This window comes from Ischnura elegans, chromosome 4 (genome assembly GCF_921293095.1).
Source record: "Ischnura elegans chromosome 4, ioIscEleg1.1, whole genome shotgun sequence".
Taxonomy (NCBI): domain Eukaryota; kingdom Metazoa; phylum Arthropoda; class Insecta; order Odonata; family Coenagrionidae; genus Ischnura; species Ischnura elegans.
Genome location: NC_060249.1, coordinates 127,136,665 through 127,153,777, shown reverse-complemented (window position 1 = coordinate 127,153,777; position 17,113 = coordinate 127,136,665). Strand labels below are relative to the sequence as shown.

Here is a 17,113-nt window from a genome sequence, read left to right as displayed (position 1 = left end):
TAAGTCCACAAACGCAACGAATGTTGGCTTGTTCTTTTCCATTCTCTTCTCTATGAGCAGTCTTAGGGCCAATATTGCTTCCCTTGCGCCTTTGTTTTTTCTGAATCCAAATTGGTCCTCATCCAAGTACTCTTCTGCTTTTCGTTCTATTCTTCTATAGATGATCCTTGTCAGTATCTTTGATGTATGTGTAGTAAGGCTTATGGTCCTAAAATCTTCGCACCTCTCCGCTCTTTTCTTCTTAGGAATAGGGATTATAATGTTCCTCTCGAAATTCTTTGGTATCTCACCTGTCGTATACATTTCACTAATGATTTTGTATAGCTGGTTTAACGTCTTCTCTCCTGAATTTTTGATTAGTTCTGCAGGAATGTCATCAATGCCAGACACTTTATTTATCCTGAGGTCTCTTACAGCCGCATCAAATTCCGATCTTAAAATTGGGGCTCCCATGTCATCGGCATCCACTTCCCTCTCGTTTTCGGTAGCATTCGTTCTGAGGCGACTTCCTTTGTACAAATCTTCCAGATATTCCATCCATCTCTTCCCTTTTTCTTCGTTTTCAATCAATAGTTCTCCATTTTTGTCCCTAAGGGTATTACATCTTACGCCCCTTTCCTTAAAGTGGTTCCTCACTATCCTATAAACGGCCTCTACTTTACCATGTTTAAGATTGTTTTGCACGTCTTCGCAAATGCTTTTCATCCACATTTCTCTAGCCTTCCGCGCTTTACGACATATTTCGTTCCTTATCCTCTTGTAACGATTCTGTCCTTCCTCTGTTTTCGCAGCCTTGTATTTTCTTCTTTCTTCAATGAGATCTAATACTTCCTGCGTGATCCATGGTTTTTTCATAACGACTCTTCTTTTACCAAGAACATCCTCAGCTGCCGCCTGCAGACCACTTCTAATGGTTTTCCAACTCTCTTCCATTGGTTTGTTGGTCGTATCCTCCCCTATTTTCTACAGCCTCTTTAAAAGCCAGTTGATGCTGAACCTCCCTCAATTTTTCAACCTGCCATATGTTTTTCACGGCTTTCTTCAACTTTTTAAATTTAAGGTGGCATTTCATCATAACTAGGTTATGGTCACTATCGATATCTGCCCCTGGATAGCTTTTGCAGTCCTTCACCTGGTTCCTGAATCTTTGTTTCACTAGAATGTAATCGATTTGGAATCTTCTACGGTCTCCTGCCATCTTCCACGTTTATCTTTTTCGCAGGGGATTTTTGAATAAAGTGTTGGCAACCACTAGCCTGTGCTCCGTGTAGAATTCAAGTAGCCTTTCTCCTCTATCATTTTGGTTACCCAACCCATATTTCCCAGTTATTATTTTGTCTTGACCTTCGCCGACGACAGCGTTCCAGTCACCTAAAATAATAAGATTTTCTTCCCCTCTTACCTGCTTGATAACTTCCGCTATATCTTGGTAGACATCTCCTACGTCTTCGTCTTCATAATCTGACGTAGGCATGTAAACCTACACTAAAGTAGCTACGGGTTTAGTTTCTATCTTCACCATTACTATCCTTTCATTAAACTGCAGGTAGCTTTTAACACGCATCCCGGCGCTCTTTCTAAGCATTATGCCTAATCCAGCATTACCATTTAGCGATCCTGTGTGTATTATTCTGTAGCTTCCACTCCAAAAGTCTCCTTCCTGGGGCCACTTCATTTCGCTGATGCCTAATACATCGAGGTTCATTCTTCGCATCTCCACCTTCAAGTTCTCTAGCTTACTGCAGGTACGAAGTGATCTGACGTTCCATGTTCCTATCCGTAACATTCTATCTCGTTTGACCGATGTACCCTCTCGAGTAGTCCCCGCCCGGAGATCCGAATGGGGGACTAGTTTACCTCCGGAATATTTTACCCAAGAGAATTCCATCATGTCATTATATAAATTGAGTGGAGTAGCTGTGACTCCTCGGGATGATAACGTGGTGGTTTCCCCTTGCCTTCCACATCGCAGTACTACAGCCATTAAAGTAAATGTTACCACACCCGTAGTGGAATGTGTGTCGCTGTACCGACCAGTATGGTCTCCACCTTCGCACATGTGAAGAAGAGCTGCTGCTCTCTCCCCCGGGTGATGAGAGACATAATTATTGGCGGCCCCCAGTCGTCAAGTCACGACATCTTTATAGGTTTTGGTATCTTTTAAATGGTCTACCTTACCCAAGGGTAGCCCAATACCCCCTCAGAATACCACCGCTTTTTGTCCACGACTGCTTATTCGACGAGAGAACTCGCTTATCTCGCAGCTAACCTCTATATCTTAAGGTCGACCCATCATCCGCAACCCGGTGGACGCACTTGGTGGCTTTTAGCTCAGCCGCGATACGTGCTTCATATTATGTATCTCTATTATATACAGCCCTTGGGGTATATATATATATATATATACAATAAACTCTCGATTATACGAAGCCGGATTTTACGAAGTTTTGGATTATACGAAGTGATACTGCGGTCCCGGCGAAAAGCCTATGGTAAATACATGGCGCTCTTCGATTATACGAAATGTTTTGATTTTACGAATCTCGGATCGGTCCCCAGTAGCGAAAGGTATTCGTTTATACGAACTATGGTGAAATATTTGTCAACAAAACTAGTTACCCCGGCGTAAGTAGCTAAAAAAATCAGCGCTTCCAACTGTGGTTCATCAAGTGTGAAATCGCAAATGATAGTGCAACTTTGGAGAGAAAGGGTTCGCCTAAAACCTCACGGTGGGAATTTAGGGGAAGTAGGAGTTCAGTAAAGATATCGAGACTGACATAATGCCCCTATTTACGTGCCTATTCGTAAACATCGCATTGACCATACTTCGTAGTTTAACATGTCAGGAAGGTCGCGCGGGGTATTTCGTACACTCCTAATTAACCCTTTGCACTGCTGTGAACGTACCTGATACGTTCGCAAGGCAGGCTGCTGTGAACGTACTTCGAAGACTACTTGACTACTTTTCGCCGAAGCCCTTCGAAGGTTCCCTAATCCGGGACCCTTTCCTAGACGAGCTCACCCTCGCTGGCCCCTCTCTTCGACCCTCCAAGCGAGGGGGGGTCCTCCCTCCCCAAAAGTGACCGCTCTGACTGCATTTTGAAATTCTATCAATCAATGCCATCATCAAAAATAATTGTTTGCATCGCACTCCTGCCAATCAGGCATTCAAGTACGACTCTGAACCTTGTTTCCGCGATGAGAAATAACGATTTTGTTAACTTTGCTAAAATGGCCAAGTTAATAAAATTGTTGTTTTTCATCGCAGAAACACGGTTCAAAGACGTACTTTATTTCCTCCACTACAATCGCAAATTGCTGGAAATCGGCCGGATTCCCTTTGATAGCGCATCATGAGGATGTTCTCGAGGTTGGTAATTGATACAACTAGCCTACTAGTAATTCTACTGCTGTAATATCACGTCTATGGTTGATTCGTTACGTTATACCTTCAGGAAGCTGCAGCGGATAAAATCGCGGAGGATATTAGGGGCTTAAAAGATTTTTTTGAAAAATTCTTGGAAAAAGCAAGAAGAGCACTGCGCGCAACATCAAACGATTATATTGCCCTTGACGATGATCTCCGGGCTTGCGACAATGGAACGCTGGTACCTGCGTCGGAAGAAGCAGCGGCCGGGACTAGTCAAAATAGCAGTGAAGACGAAAGGGAGGTAATTTCAGCAAATAAAAAAGAAGTACACGCTGCTCTCCAAACATTAAGATACCTTGATCTGGTTAACGAGTTAGGTCCCCAATTTCATTCCCATTTATGCAAGTGAGAAACCATGGTGGAAGCGGCGATGGAGAAGGGCAAAAAGAAAAAAATTACAGATTTTTAGTAATATCTTTTCGTGTATATAATAGCCTTCCTGAATAAACAACTTAAATATATCAAGTATTGGGCTCTATTTACCACTAACTTATTTTTCAGGCTACTCGTAATGAAGACGCACTTTAACTCTTAACTATGAACTTTCTGCTAACGCGTCTCCCCGTTCTCCCTAGCTGAGAGATCTTTCTTTCCAAAGTCTTTGTTTACTTCCTCCCGCGGCCTTCTGCTGATCTTGCTGACACCCACCTTACGCATCCCAAACCCCTCCTTCCCCAGCATTTCCCATTCACTCCCTCCCTAAGGTGACGGAGCTTGAGTGCGCCGCAAAAAATACGGCCTCCAAAAGTAGACTGAGGCAGAGCTGAAGGCCATTTCCCCACCCTTCTTTGTCCTGCCCCCTTCACCACTCGTTATGCTGACCATACTTCTTCCCTCAGGCAATCCCCATCCCACTCTTATTCACCCCACCCACTGGGAACGTTCCCCGATTGTGGAGAAGGGCATGGTTCATCTTACCTGCAACGGGGTAAGTTATTAACCGGAGAGAGGCTGAAGAAGTGTCTTCCACAATCGGGAAAATGGTTCCGCGCTTATAATTGTCTCTCTTCTTCCCAGCTGACTTTTCAATTGAAATTATTTTCTATGCTCTTTCCACACTATATTTATTTGCGATTATGGCGCGACTATTTTTAGTGCTAAAGCTAATAAAATCTTTTCTCTATGTCAATGATCATTTGGATAACTTTCAATACGGCGGAGAAAAGAACACGAAAACTAAATGAGGTAAGGATACAGTTTTTTGCGTGTCATTTTTGGGAATTCACGCAAGTGAACCAATACTTGACACACGTTGAGAAATGATGAAATATCTCTTGTAGAAAAACAAAAATTGCGGATAATAACGTTTCCCTCTTCATTTCTCCGATAATGGAAGATGTTTCTCCTGTCGTTTTCCGGTTGGAACCTTGCTCCTGTCGGCATAAAAGAAGAGAGAAATACTATATGAACATAGCACTTCACACCCGGTATGAAGAATATGCTCCGGATGAAGAATAAAGTCTTTCGTATCAACGTCTGCTAAGATGATGGAGCACAGTATCCGGACGGAGAACTCAAACAGAATTTACTTCAAATATTCGCCAGAAGATAATCATATCCTACGTAATTTATAATCGTAACTGAATCTCAATGAAAATAACTAATGGAAAAGATAGCACATTCAACTGAAAATACGGAGTAACTCGAAATATTAACTTACGAAGGTTATTTTGGAAACGGGTGGAGGCCCTCGTTTTTCTTTTTTTTTTCTCGTCACTGAGTGATAGAGGGGGACATAAATGGCGGTTAGGCCGGCTGCCGCTGTGGGTGCTGGAAACAAATATCTATCTTACGCGTACTTAATAGTTGTTATTCGCTCCTAACCACAATTTTATTATATTCTTATAATAAACTTTACAATTCATTATTTGATTACGTTTTCTAAACTGGTCGGGCATTTCCTAAGCGATCGTTGATGTTGAAGTATGACCAAGAAACGGGAATTTTAGGGTGTTATAATTATTTAACGATCTTTCATAGCATAAATCGATAACAAAAAGCCTTTTCTATGAATTATACAGAGAATAACCACCGAAAACATTTAAATAAGGCCACTAAAGACAAAAAACGGCGGAAGAAACAAAAGTGAACATTTTTTCGTGACTTACGAAAAAGGTTTGAAATTACGAAACTCGATTTAACGAAGTGCCAATTTTCCGGTCCCACTGACTTCGTAAAATCAAGAGTTTACTGTATGTAATCAAAATAAGTCATCGCTGGTATATGAAATGTGTAGCGGCAACCAACATTTACAGAGCTCCATATACTATCTGAGGCATTGGGATGGCTAATTGGGATGGCCAGCCCATGAAATGGATTGTGAGTGATTGAAGGAAGGGGAGGGAGGACAGGGGTTTTGCCATTAAATCAGCAATTTGCTAGCTTGTAGCATTGAATGATATAAATCAACTGCATATTTTAATGGTAAGAGAATTGAATTATTACTTTTTACAAATACCTTTACAAGCTGACATATATAACCTCAACATCACTTTTTGCATGTGACAGTGTTCAACATTAAATGGAATGGTAAGAACAAATATGAAAATCCAGATATGAGGGAGGCAATAGGATTACCAATAGAGATACATTTTCCATTGTGTGCACTAACTAAAACCATGTCCTAAAAGGATAAATATAGAGGTTTGCAGATACATAAGTAAGATAATGATACAAGAGGTGATGACATAAGGTAGGTCATGCCATCACCGCCTGAACTGTCATATTCAATCATTTAAATAATAGGATTAGCCAAAATTCATGAGAATGCATCCCAACAGGAACATCCATTCACACCTTCTGCTGCCAGGAGCACACACACCACTTGCAGGGAGGTTTTTTTTTTCCTGTTTCGAAGCACCACACAATCAGCACCTCAAGGCATCAAACAGCTCATATAAAAATTTTACTTGAATTCTATTCAATAACAACTTGCAGCGTTGTGTGATAATCATGCAGACAAACATCCCTAACCATTTCACTCATGCTAGAAATATGATGAAGAATATGAAGAAAAAAATCAATATTGCAAAAATTTTTATCATTAACCACCTATTTGAAGTGACAGATTGGAAGTATTTAAGGATCTCGCCATGGGCTGCCTCCACATTCAAAGATGCATCTTGCACATTGGTGTCAATCCTGGAAAGACAAGCAACTGAATTATGAGACATTACAAATCAACAGTTATTACACTCTCTTATTTTCCATCAATTACGAATCAAGATTTCTTAATTCCTCATCCTTTCATTCAAGTATGAAGAAAGAAAATGTGAAAGTTGCCATTCAATTTTCATGAGTTGATGACATGAGTAGAGTATTGGTTCACTGACTTGATGAGGATGAAGCTTAAATTGAGGAAAGGAATCACTAGTTGCAGGGCTCTCAACAAAAAACCATGTGGGGCCCATGCACAGGACCAAGGACAACATAGCCGAGAAAACGCTTGGCATGAACTCATGACATCATCAATTTTATTTGCAGAGGGCTCCAGATCGTTGATTTTTTGTCGACAATAGCTTGAGAAATTGGCACTGGAAAAATATTTATCTCCCATTATTTTTCAAACTCAATCAAATTTGGCAAAAAAATGATGAACAAGCCCATTTCCACACTCAAGATCTTTGAAACAAGTACATAAACTGTTTTCACTCCCTCGTATCGTTTGTAAGGGAATATCAATTTAAAAAAATGCAAGTTTCCGCTGTTTTATGAAAAATAACCCCCATTTTCATGTGATCAGAAAAACCATGATTTTCCTCACAACTGAAGAGAATGCTTGCTCTGCAAAAGCCATGGTAAATTCATTTTAATCTGATGCTTGAGTTAAAACATACCTGCAATTTTGGGTTACATCCAATCTTAATCTGACAGGGAGGGGGAAGGTAAAGTTTGAAAATGGACCTTCACACTCACCAGAGAGAGAGGGGGGGGGTGCTCGTATAATCATAATTTATTCAGCATTAAACATAATACAATGTAATAGTCTTCATCAAAGAAAAAACTAAAGCTAGAATATACAATTTAGAGTATTGCTCTCCAGAAATTCATTGAGTGAATAGAAAGCTTGTGTCACTATCCACGAGTGAAGAACACCTTTAAACTTTCTTAAAGTACAATTTCTTGCCTCTTGAGGTAAGTGGTTGAACATGCAAAGTTTAACATGGTCAAAAGAAATTTTTTGTAGTTGACAGCCTACAGTGGGGCTGTAACAGATTATTTTTGAGCCTTGGGTTGTAATGGTGGACATCAGCACCAGTTTTATGGCTGTCAAAGTTCACTTTTACATTTATTAAAGATTTAAAAATATGTATATAGACCGTACAATGTCATAATCCCTTGCTGCCTGAATAGTGGTTTGCAGTGTTCCCTTATGTTAGAATTGGTAATAATCCTTAATGGCTCTTTTCTGTAAAATGAATAACTCTTTAGAGGAGGAAGAATGGCCCCAAACCTCAACGCCATAGGAGAGGTGGCAGTGAAAAATGGCAAAGGAAACTGCTCGAAGATGTTCAGCGGGAATGAGTGTTTTCAGTTTTCTAAGAAGGAATATGGCTTTTGATAACTTAGCAGTTGTAGAGGATGTATGACAATCCCATAGTAGTCTGCAGTCAAGGTCAAAGCCCAGTAGCTTTAAATTTCTAGTGTGGTACAGAGTAGGGCTTAAGGAGAACACCATTTGTTGGGTTTTATTTGTGTTGAGGGCAAGCCTGTTTGCTGAGAAACATTCTTCGGCCACTGAAAGGATAACATCCGAAGGATAGGTGGGGTCATTTAGATCATGTATCAGAGTAGTGTCGTCAGCATATAATACTGACGTGCAAGGAAGATGGTGTGGGAGATCATTTATCAAAATTAAAAATAAAAGAGGACCGAGGACTGATCCTTGTGGTACACCATGTGTTCCGTTAAGAGGGGCAGACAGTGAATTATTCACTTGAACACATTGCGAGCGGTTTGTTAAGTAGGACTCCATGAGTTTTAATTCAGTATTATTGATACCATAATATTGTAATTTTCTAAGGAGTATTGGATGGGAAACACAATCAAAAGCTTTAGAAAGGTCACAAGCTGTTAGAACAAGAGAGGATCTGTTTTCAAAAGCCTCCAGTAAGTTATCGACCACATATTTGATGGCAGAAGATGTAGAACGACCTTGACGAAAGCCATATTGAGAGGGTGTAAATAGATTATTATCGTGAAAATGATTGTAGAGCTGAAATTTAATGACTTTTTCAATTATCTTACCAAAAACAGGAATGATAGAAATTGGGCGGTAATTTGCTGGTGAGGTTTTATCACCTTTTTTACGAAGGGACTATTTTCGATATCTTGAGTTTTTTTGGGAATGAGCCTGACTGAAAGCAAGTATTGCAGATTATTGCAAGGGGTTCACTGAGTACATCTGCTAATTGTATGATAAGGTTGGCAGATAATCCATAAATGTCAGTGCAGTTTGATTTTCTGAAGCTTTTGATAGTTTTAAAAATGTCAGTGGGAGTAACCCACTGCCATTTGAATGCAGGTGCGGTTACAGGGAGTTCTCTAAGAAGATCAGTGGCATCAGCAGATGGGCTCTTTAAAGAGGAGATGATGAAGATTGATTGAGTCAATGAAATGCTTGTTCAGGCTTTCAGAACAGAAAGGGAGTTCTGAATTGAGATGTATAGAGCCAGTTTCAGAATTAATAACTTTCCAGGCTGCCTTTACTTTATTGTCAGCCTTATTAATTAGAGTACCATTTACCATAATTTTTGACTTATTTATTTTATTTATGTACTCCTTCTTATGAAGAAGCCAGGCCTTTTTGTCCTCAATATTGCGAGAGTGACTATATTTGGAGTGAAGTTGGATTACTACAGATCGTAAATGAGATAATTCCTTAGTAAACCACTTATTACTGGGCTTTTTACCTTAAGTTTTGAACATAAGTCTTTTGGGGAAACAGTGTTCGAAGAGCAATAAGAAATTATCAAAAAAACAAGTGAAGTTATCATTGCCATTTTGATATTGAAGGAGCGAAAACCAGGTGACATTGGACAATAGAGATTTTAAATTTTCACCACCAATCTGAGAAATATGCCGAGTAAATGTAGGAAGATGGGTCTAACATATGGGTTCAGAAACTCTTCTTTCAGTGGTAAATCTGAAGTCCAAGGCTAGGTGATCTGACAACCCTAAGTCAGTCACATTGACATTATAAGAAGAGGCAGGTAAGCTTGTGATGCAATGCAATCCCGAGGGGAGAGCAGACACAGAAGGGGAATTGAGTGCATATTCAAAAGAGGAAAAGCAAGGGCAGGTCATGAAAGGTTTGTCAGCATACTCATAATGGATGAGATAATTCAATGGGTATTAACCAGAGCGAGTAGAGCACCTCAACCATTTGGGCAGCATAACGGTGGAAAATGGACACAGGGCTATGGACATAAGGAAGGGCATTGAATTTGCAAAGAAGGTATGATTTCATAATTAGGATAGAGCTAATGAGGAGGGGATCATTGTGTAAAGCACAAAGAAAAGGATGGTGAAGAAAGAGCGTGATCAGGAGTGTAGCACTCTGAAAAGTGTAATCTGATGAACGAGGCTAAGAAAAGATCGTGCATATGAGATTGAGATGCAGGTACGGAGGAAAATGGAGAAGGTGGACAAGAGGAAAAGGAACAAAAGAGAAACAGAAGATGGTAGGCAAGGGTAAGGAAACTTTTAGCGAATATGCAGAGGCCAGTTTGGAGTGAGTACATACTAAGTGGGGGTGTAAGCTGAAAACTGAATAAGAGGGAAGAATGTTAGGTGAGGGGGAGGAAGAGAATAGGGTTAATAGATTAAATGAATGTGCAGAGACCTCGTGGCAGAGAGCAGAGGGACGGATTGGAGTGATTTGTACGCTCCCTGTTTGGCTTCCAGGTTTCACTCCATGCTGATTCATCTTCGTCTGACAGTTTTGCCGGCGTTGCAGCACGGGCATCTTCAGGTTGGAAGCAATTTGTATGCTCCACCAAAACCTACCTTAAACAGCAGAAAACTTTGGTAGATTAGAAATAAAAGTGGAAAGTAGTGATTCTTTCATACCTCTCAACTAATTCCTCCTGCTCTTTCACCATATTTGCCAGCTGCTGAAAAATCCCCCCCAACTCCACAATTGTGGATTCAATGTTCTGCATAGTTTCTGCTCTGCTTTGAATGTAGTCATCCTGGAAAGAGAAGATATGCATCCTTCCGTTAATATACATTTGAGGACTGTGCACCAAGATTTACTTCAAAAGAGAAAGGCAATAGAATACTCAAGCGTATCCATACAAAGGCAGTCACCAACCAAAGAAGACCAGATTTCACATCAAAATTAGAATACGTACATGTATATATTGAAATAACACAGCAATGATTTTCAACACAATACATTTAAAAACACTAGACCTACCAAGGTTTCGGCACATAATGCCATTCTCAAAGCACACCTGCTTCACACAATTATCAAAAGCTCCACCCTATGTATATATATTCACCTCGTTCACCAGGTATATAGACTCCGGAAGGAGATGGGGTGATGAGAAGTCGGAGAGGGTGGATGGAGGAGAGGGGTCAAATGAATCACAGAGAAGCAATGGTGAAGTTGAGGAGGCCTGGTCATGGGGTTGTCAGATGGGAGGAAGAGCAAGGTTTCAAAGAGGCGACTGATCATTAAAAATGTCATTCCATAACTATGCCGTGCCATATCGCTCAAAGAAATCCAGGTTGATAAATAGAAGCACACATAGTAAATAATAAACACGAATAACCTTGCAAGTCTTACAACTAAACAGATAAACCGGAGGCAAGTTCGTACTAAATGAATACTAGCAAATAGTTTGAACTATCATTAATCGAAACACAATAAGTGTCAATCAAAGTGTGACTCCTTTCACCAGACTTTAAACTGCAAGTTAACGCCAAACGCTGGGATTTTATCCACCATTTACCACTGGGTTAACCACTTTTGCAAATCCCTAGAATGTAGCCATACAGATAAAGGAAACCTAAACCCTTGCCCAATTTATAATTTTAAAAAGCCGCATTACCATTAATAAAATATTATAAAGCAATGGCAGCGACATTACAATGATAAAAACCGGTAAATAAATAGAAAACAAGAGAACGAGCTGAAAAAAAATTACGATATACAGTCTCGATCCTTCAATCTTCAGTACCACAGCACCAAGTGAGGCCATCGCAGTCACATATATTACATTCATTAATAAGCATTATAGAAATTAAGGGTGAAAACTGGTTCAAGTCTGCAGTAAATGCACACCAAATCCTACATAAATAGGAGCATAGTGATAAATTTGCAATTATAAAATAATTTATCTCTTTGAGTGCATACATCAACAATCAAAACAAACATCCTCCTGGAATACATAGATGCAAATGGCAGAAAGCAGTTATCCCTGTCCCACCAATTTTAAAAATCTGAAAAAAATTAGGATTATACTTGTATAATCCTAATTTTTTTCAGATTAAAGTTAAGTAAAAGTTTCAGTAAAAGTTAAGTTTTCCGTTCCAAAATTAAAAAAAAAATCAGGATGGTAGACCATAATAGTATACACAATTTAAAATCAAGAAAACGATTTTACAAAAATTAAAACTGAAGATATGGTTAAAAAACTAAAAATCGAGTTTCAATTTTTTTCTGGGGTTATTTTCCATTGTTGAGGTCTGAAACTTTAGGTAAACACATAATTTTGGATGCACTTTAAGTGCATATTTTTTATTTCTCAAAATATCGGGGGGCACTTTTCAACATCTTAACCTGCTAGACCCTTTCGAATTTTGCTCAGATATCCTTCCCTAGAAGGACAATTACAAAGTATGTATACATATGCCAAAGTACACTCTCGTATGAATTGAAACATTTCTTTTGGTGAAATACCTTTCTTCTATGAAAGACTTTTCACCTCATATGCAGGCTGAGAAATTTCTTCCCTCACTCTACAAACCTACTCATGCTGCATTTGTGAGAAACTATACCCATATTTTCCCTGTAAATTAGACTTCTACAATCTCTTCCCTTGCTCTAAAACGGCATACTTAGCCAACATTATTCCTACAGCCTTCATTTCATTGGTCCACATCATTCCATTTCCAATATTTACAACAAGATGTCAATTAACATTGGTTCCATTAGTCTGCCAGTTTAAAGGCAAAATCGAAAAAAAATACTAGCTAATGTAAATACGCATTCACATATTCAGTGAGAATGCAGATGATGATTTTTAACAAACTTAATGCCTATTTACCTTATTTAAACTGCAAAAATTGCGCTTACCAGCTAATTGAATTTTATATTTTATTCTTTGACCAAACTCAAGGATGTATTACCTCAAAGATGCTTCATAATTAGATTTTATTATTATATCCAGGCGTGCAATTTTTAGGCTTCACAAGGGAGGGAGGGAATGATGATTCCATTGCACTGAGCTCAGCATGTCTGGGAAAAGGACACTTGGTGAGGGGCTCACCGTTTGGTCGTAGGCCTGGACCTGCGTCTGCAACGAGTGGCCGGGCATGGTGCCAGGGGGTCCCCTGCTGCCGCCACCCCCCTCCATGTTGATGGCCACCTGGCTCTCGTCCTTGAGCAACACTGACCCCTGGTGGTACCCAGAGACTGCCATTGGAGGCAATGACGTCGACACTGGTCCCTTGGAGAAAAAGTCCTGCCGACTCTTCTGATGCCGCAAGTTCTAAAATGCAAATACATATATGATTGACTATCATAGACGATACACAAAATAAAAATCAGGCCACTTTCCAACCCACAATTGTACAGCCTTTGTGCACTTTTTGATTGACAACTTTGAGTATTTACAATAGCAAGTGTTGTTGTATGAGGCAAGGAGGGAGCCAGGGACAACACTCCTTTCCTCTGAGCACTTCATCAAAGAGGAAAACTGTAGAGTAGTTTATCAAATTCTCTGCATTTCCAAGTTAAAATTTGTCTCTTCCTCATGCCATTATTACTATAAGTTATTAAGACGTAAAATCACAATATATTGCTCATTTATAAATCTTTTGTTAGAATGCATGTAATATTTTATCACATTTCTTGTGCGAAGAGATCCATCTCTGTGAACCAGTGGTGTAACTAGGAATATGCCTTGCAGGGGGGATGAGGTGGCCTTGGGTAGCGACCCCTCACCCCTACACAAAATCTGGTAAAATTTTTGAAAAATGACATGCCAGGAAATACATTTAACACCATTTTGTCACCAAAAAATTTAACTTTAAGCAGATGCAGTTATTACAGTGAGTCCTCGTTCTACGTCACCCCGTTTAACGTCATTTCGCGATAACGTCACGAAAATTTTGAGACCGTCATTTGTTTACCGCACCTACGCTTCGCGATAACGTCAAGTCTTTTAAATTTCGCACGAAAAAAAGGCGAAGTGGCAGGCGTTGCAGGTTGTTCGTTCTGTGGGCGGTAATACAGTCAGTCTAAGCAAAGTGTAAAACGGTGTGTTTATTCTTAATTGCGATTACGGTTTTAGCAAAAATTTCTGCAAAATGAATTCTTGCGTAGGTGCGCAAGGCATGGTTTGACTTGACATAATAGTTTTCAGAAACCTAAAAAGTGATTTCAAAGCATTTTTCCGTGTAGAACTCGGAGTTTTTTTCGTCACTTTTTTCACTGAGTTCACAATAATTTTGGTTCCTGTAATTGCGACGATGTTTCAGTGATGATGATGCCCAGGCAACGCTCGCCCGGGCGACCACCATAGCGAAGCCGAAAAGCAAATGCTGGAAGATACAAAAATGGAGAAGGATTTACGTCACTGCTGCTATTGTCGTCGATGAAGACACGAACTCGTATTTATGCGATAGTTTGGCATTCCCATCGTAAAAAATGCCCCAGATATGATACGCTAACATTTTTTTCGCGTAGGAATTGTGAGATCTAGGAGCCGATATTGACTTTTTACATTGTTTCTAATGGGATATTATGCTTCGATTAACGTCATTTCGTTTATCGTCACATTTTTCAGGAACGGTAAGTGACGTTAAACGAGGACTCACTGTATATATCAAAAATAGTCAATAGCTTTAAATATTTTTTTTCTCTGAGGCTTTGGGTGGGGGGATCTATCCCCTCATCCAAATAACCATACAATTGTGGGCCAAATGCCCATAATTTCTCCACTCTTTCAACTATCCTCACACCTTAAATGCACTCTCTATCCCTACACCCATTTAAAGGTCTACTTCCTACCTAAAATGTACCCTTTTCGATTGGAATGTTTCCAGCAAATGAAAATTTCACATCTTAGAAAAAACTGGATTAAAAGTTCCGAATTTAAGATCGAGCACATTCCAGCAATACATATATGTACACCACAAATATAGACTAGCTGAACATGGCCTTTAATGTAATTGGATTTTCTGTACATCAGTCTTGTGATGAATATCTAACAATGATTTTCTGTCACACATGCACGTAAAATTGATAGCTAAGAATGGGTAGACAGAAACCAAGAGTAGAGACACTGGCTAAGACCCTCAGTTAAAAAAACTCTAAAGCCTTAGCTATTTGAGAATAGATGCTAGAGTATACAGAGGCAGTGGCACGGCGAGGGGAGGGGGGGTTTAGGGGGATAACCCCCCCCCCCCCCCAGAGCTCAAAGAAATTTTTAAGTTTAACCCATTTTACGTGATTGGATTAATATGACTTATAAAATAGTGTAAGGATTATTAAAATATCCCTCAGAAAGGCGTAAAACTCACCATTTTAAACCAATTATCTGAAAAATTTTATGGGGGAAGGCCCCCGCACCTCCTGCTTACCCTGGCAGGTATTCCATTCCCCTCAACCCCCCAGTATTTGTTATGCCTAAAACCTCCCCTAGCCTTAATTCCTAGCTGCGCCCCTGTACAGAGGAATTTCTTCACAGAACTTGTGGGAAGGAGCATTTAGCATTGAAAGGGGAAGAGAAGAACTGAGCAGGTGTTGCAACGAGAAAGGGTGGTTGGGAGGGCTGAACGTATATATTTGCTGCTCACCTCAGTTCTCACTTCAAGCACCTGCTTGAATGCTGTCGACATTGACGCAAGCTTTGATTGCAAAGCAAGGACAACACTTGAAGAATGAGACATCAAATGACGGCCATTTGTTTGGCTTGTTGACCGCTGACCGCGGCTCACCTCTTGCAGCCTAGCTATCTGTTGATTTAGGCTACTCAAGTCCTCTTTGATAATGACGGTCAGTTCTTGGATTTCTGTAGGCTGGTCACTGTAAATGGATGTGTTACGAGCCACTGAAATTGACATAGAAGAGATAAATTAGTCAAGAGCACTAACATCATTGTATGATGATAAATATTACATTAATTATTAAATGAGAGAAATTACATGAAAAAAATCACAGGAAATTACTTACATCCAGCTAACTTTTCCAGTTTAGCATATGCACTGCTGATATTCTTTCCGATGGTTCTGGGGAAGAAAATGAATTTTAAAAGATAAGTTAGTTTATTTTTAATAAAGTTATTCATCTTAAATGCATTCACCAGAAGTTAAACAAAAATATGCATGCAATATGGTCGCCACACTAACCTTGCAATCATCATGAATTCGGCATAATCTTGCAAATGTTTTGATTTCCTGGAGTCTCTGACGGATACGACACGAGCGATCTCACGACTTTGTAAGGATCGCACCGTGTTCACGAATTCCATCGTTCTATCCCGGGAAGTCATTCTGACGCTACCAAGTACGCTCTCCGTCCCGGAAAAAGATGGATTTATAGTATCTTCTCGGTAATACCGCGGGATCGCTCCACCATTATTACCGGATATATTTACAGGTCTGTGGCTTTGCCACGGATCACGGGCTGCAGGTGACTCCTGGGGTACTATTATAAGAGGTGTCTGCTCCGACTCTGACCCTCCTCGTCGTCTCCTTGCTGTCATTTGTCTTGTAAGATATATTGGCTACCTGCGCAAAAATAAAAGACATATGGCGATCATGAGCAATTATCAACACAAAACCAAATGACACAGCTGTTAAGTTTCCAGGGCAGAGGACTGGGCGTTGTAGTAAAGCATCGCAGAATTTTCCTCATCTAATTTTACAAACGAATGTTATTAGTTAGTGCCAGCAGTTTCCCGACAGTGACATGTTACAACATCAGCACACATTCTATACGACGATTCCTCCACACGAAGAACGTGGACAGGGGAGGATATTATTAATATTAACTCTCAAATTTGTGGTGCAATACGAATGCGAGAATGAGAACAGGCAAGTTGCCACTTCATACTTAAACATTACAAAGATGTTACAGAAGACACAACTATTGAATCTAGTAAACCTCACAATACTATTCTAAAACCACCAGTTCAAATGCTTCAGAACAGTAACCTAGTGAGAGACATTCTATAAAATAGGGAAATAATGTAATATTCTACAGAAACAATATTGGTACTGTCAAGTAAACCATACAAAATCAGTGTCACCGTTATTTTACTTACGGAAATGCATGGGATGGTATAAAAAAAGGAACTTCCACCGCGGCATTAATCTCATTACACACTCATTAGGCGAAGTGCCTAATTTACAAGAACATTAAAATGAAAATAATATTTCATGGAGCTTTTGTAACTTACGTCAGCAGAGACAACAAATGAAAAACGTATTACCTGTCGTTGCGATTTT

General features: G+C 39.8%; 1 protein-coding gene across 1 annotated transcript; it reads right to left on the bottom strand.

The window, feature by feature from the left end:
* Window positions 1–5,835: 5,835 nt before the first annotated feature.
* LOC124158027 (syntaxin-5) lies at window positions 5,836–17,061 on the bottom strand. Its single transcript, XM_046533172.1, has 7 exons — window positions 16,930–17,061; window positions 16,013–16,393; window positions 15,837–15,892; window positions 15,461–15,714; window positions 12,928–13,149; window positions 10,502–10,623; window positions 5,836–6,571 (listed from the first exon to the last, which is right to left on the bottom strand). Exons 2-7 carry the CDS (start codon window positions 16,366–16,368, stop codon window positions 6,412–6,414), a joined length of 1,170 nt encoding a protein of 389 aa, XP_046389128.1. The 5' UTR covers window positions 16,369–16,393; window positions 16,930–17,061; the 3' UTR covers window positions 5,836–6,411.
* Between the last annotated feature and the right edge of the window lie 52 nt (window positions 17,062–17,113).

Bases quoted from the DNA above. Each gene is read 5' to 3' on its own strand.
- LOC124158027 (XM_046533172.1), bottom strand. From the start codon at position 16,368: ATGACAGCAAGGAGACGACGAGGAGGGTCAGAGTCGGAGCAGACACCT. The intron at 10,624-12,927 runs GTGAGCCCCTCA...TTCTCTTTCCAG, and splicing joins TCCAGGCCTACGACCAAACG to GATGACTACATTCAAAGCAG. The intron at 6,572-10,501 runs GTATGAAAGAAT...TTGTCTTTCCAG, and splicing joins CAGGAGGAATTAGTTGAGAG to GATTGACACCAATGTGCAAG.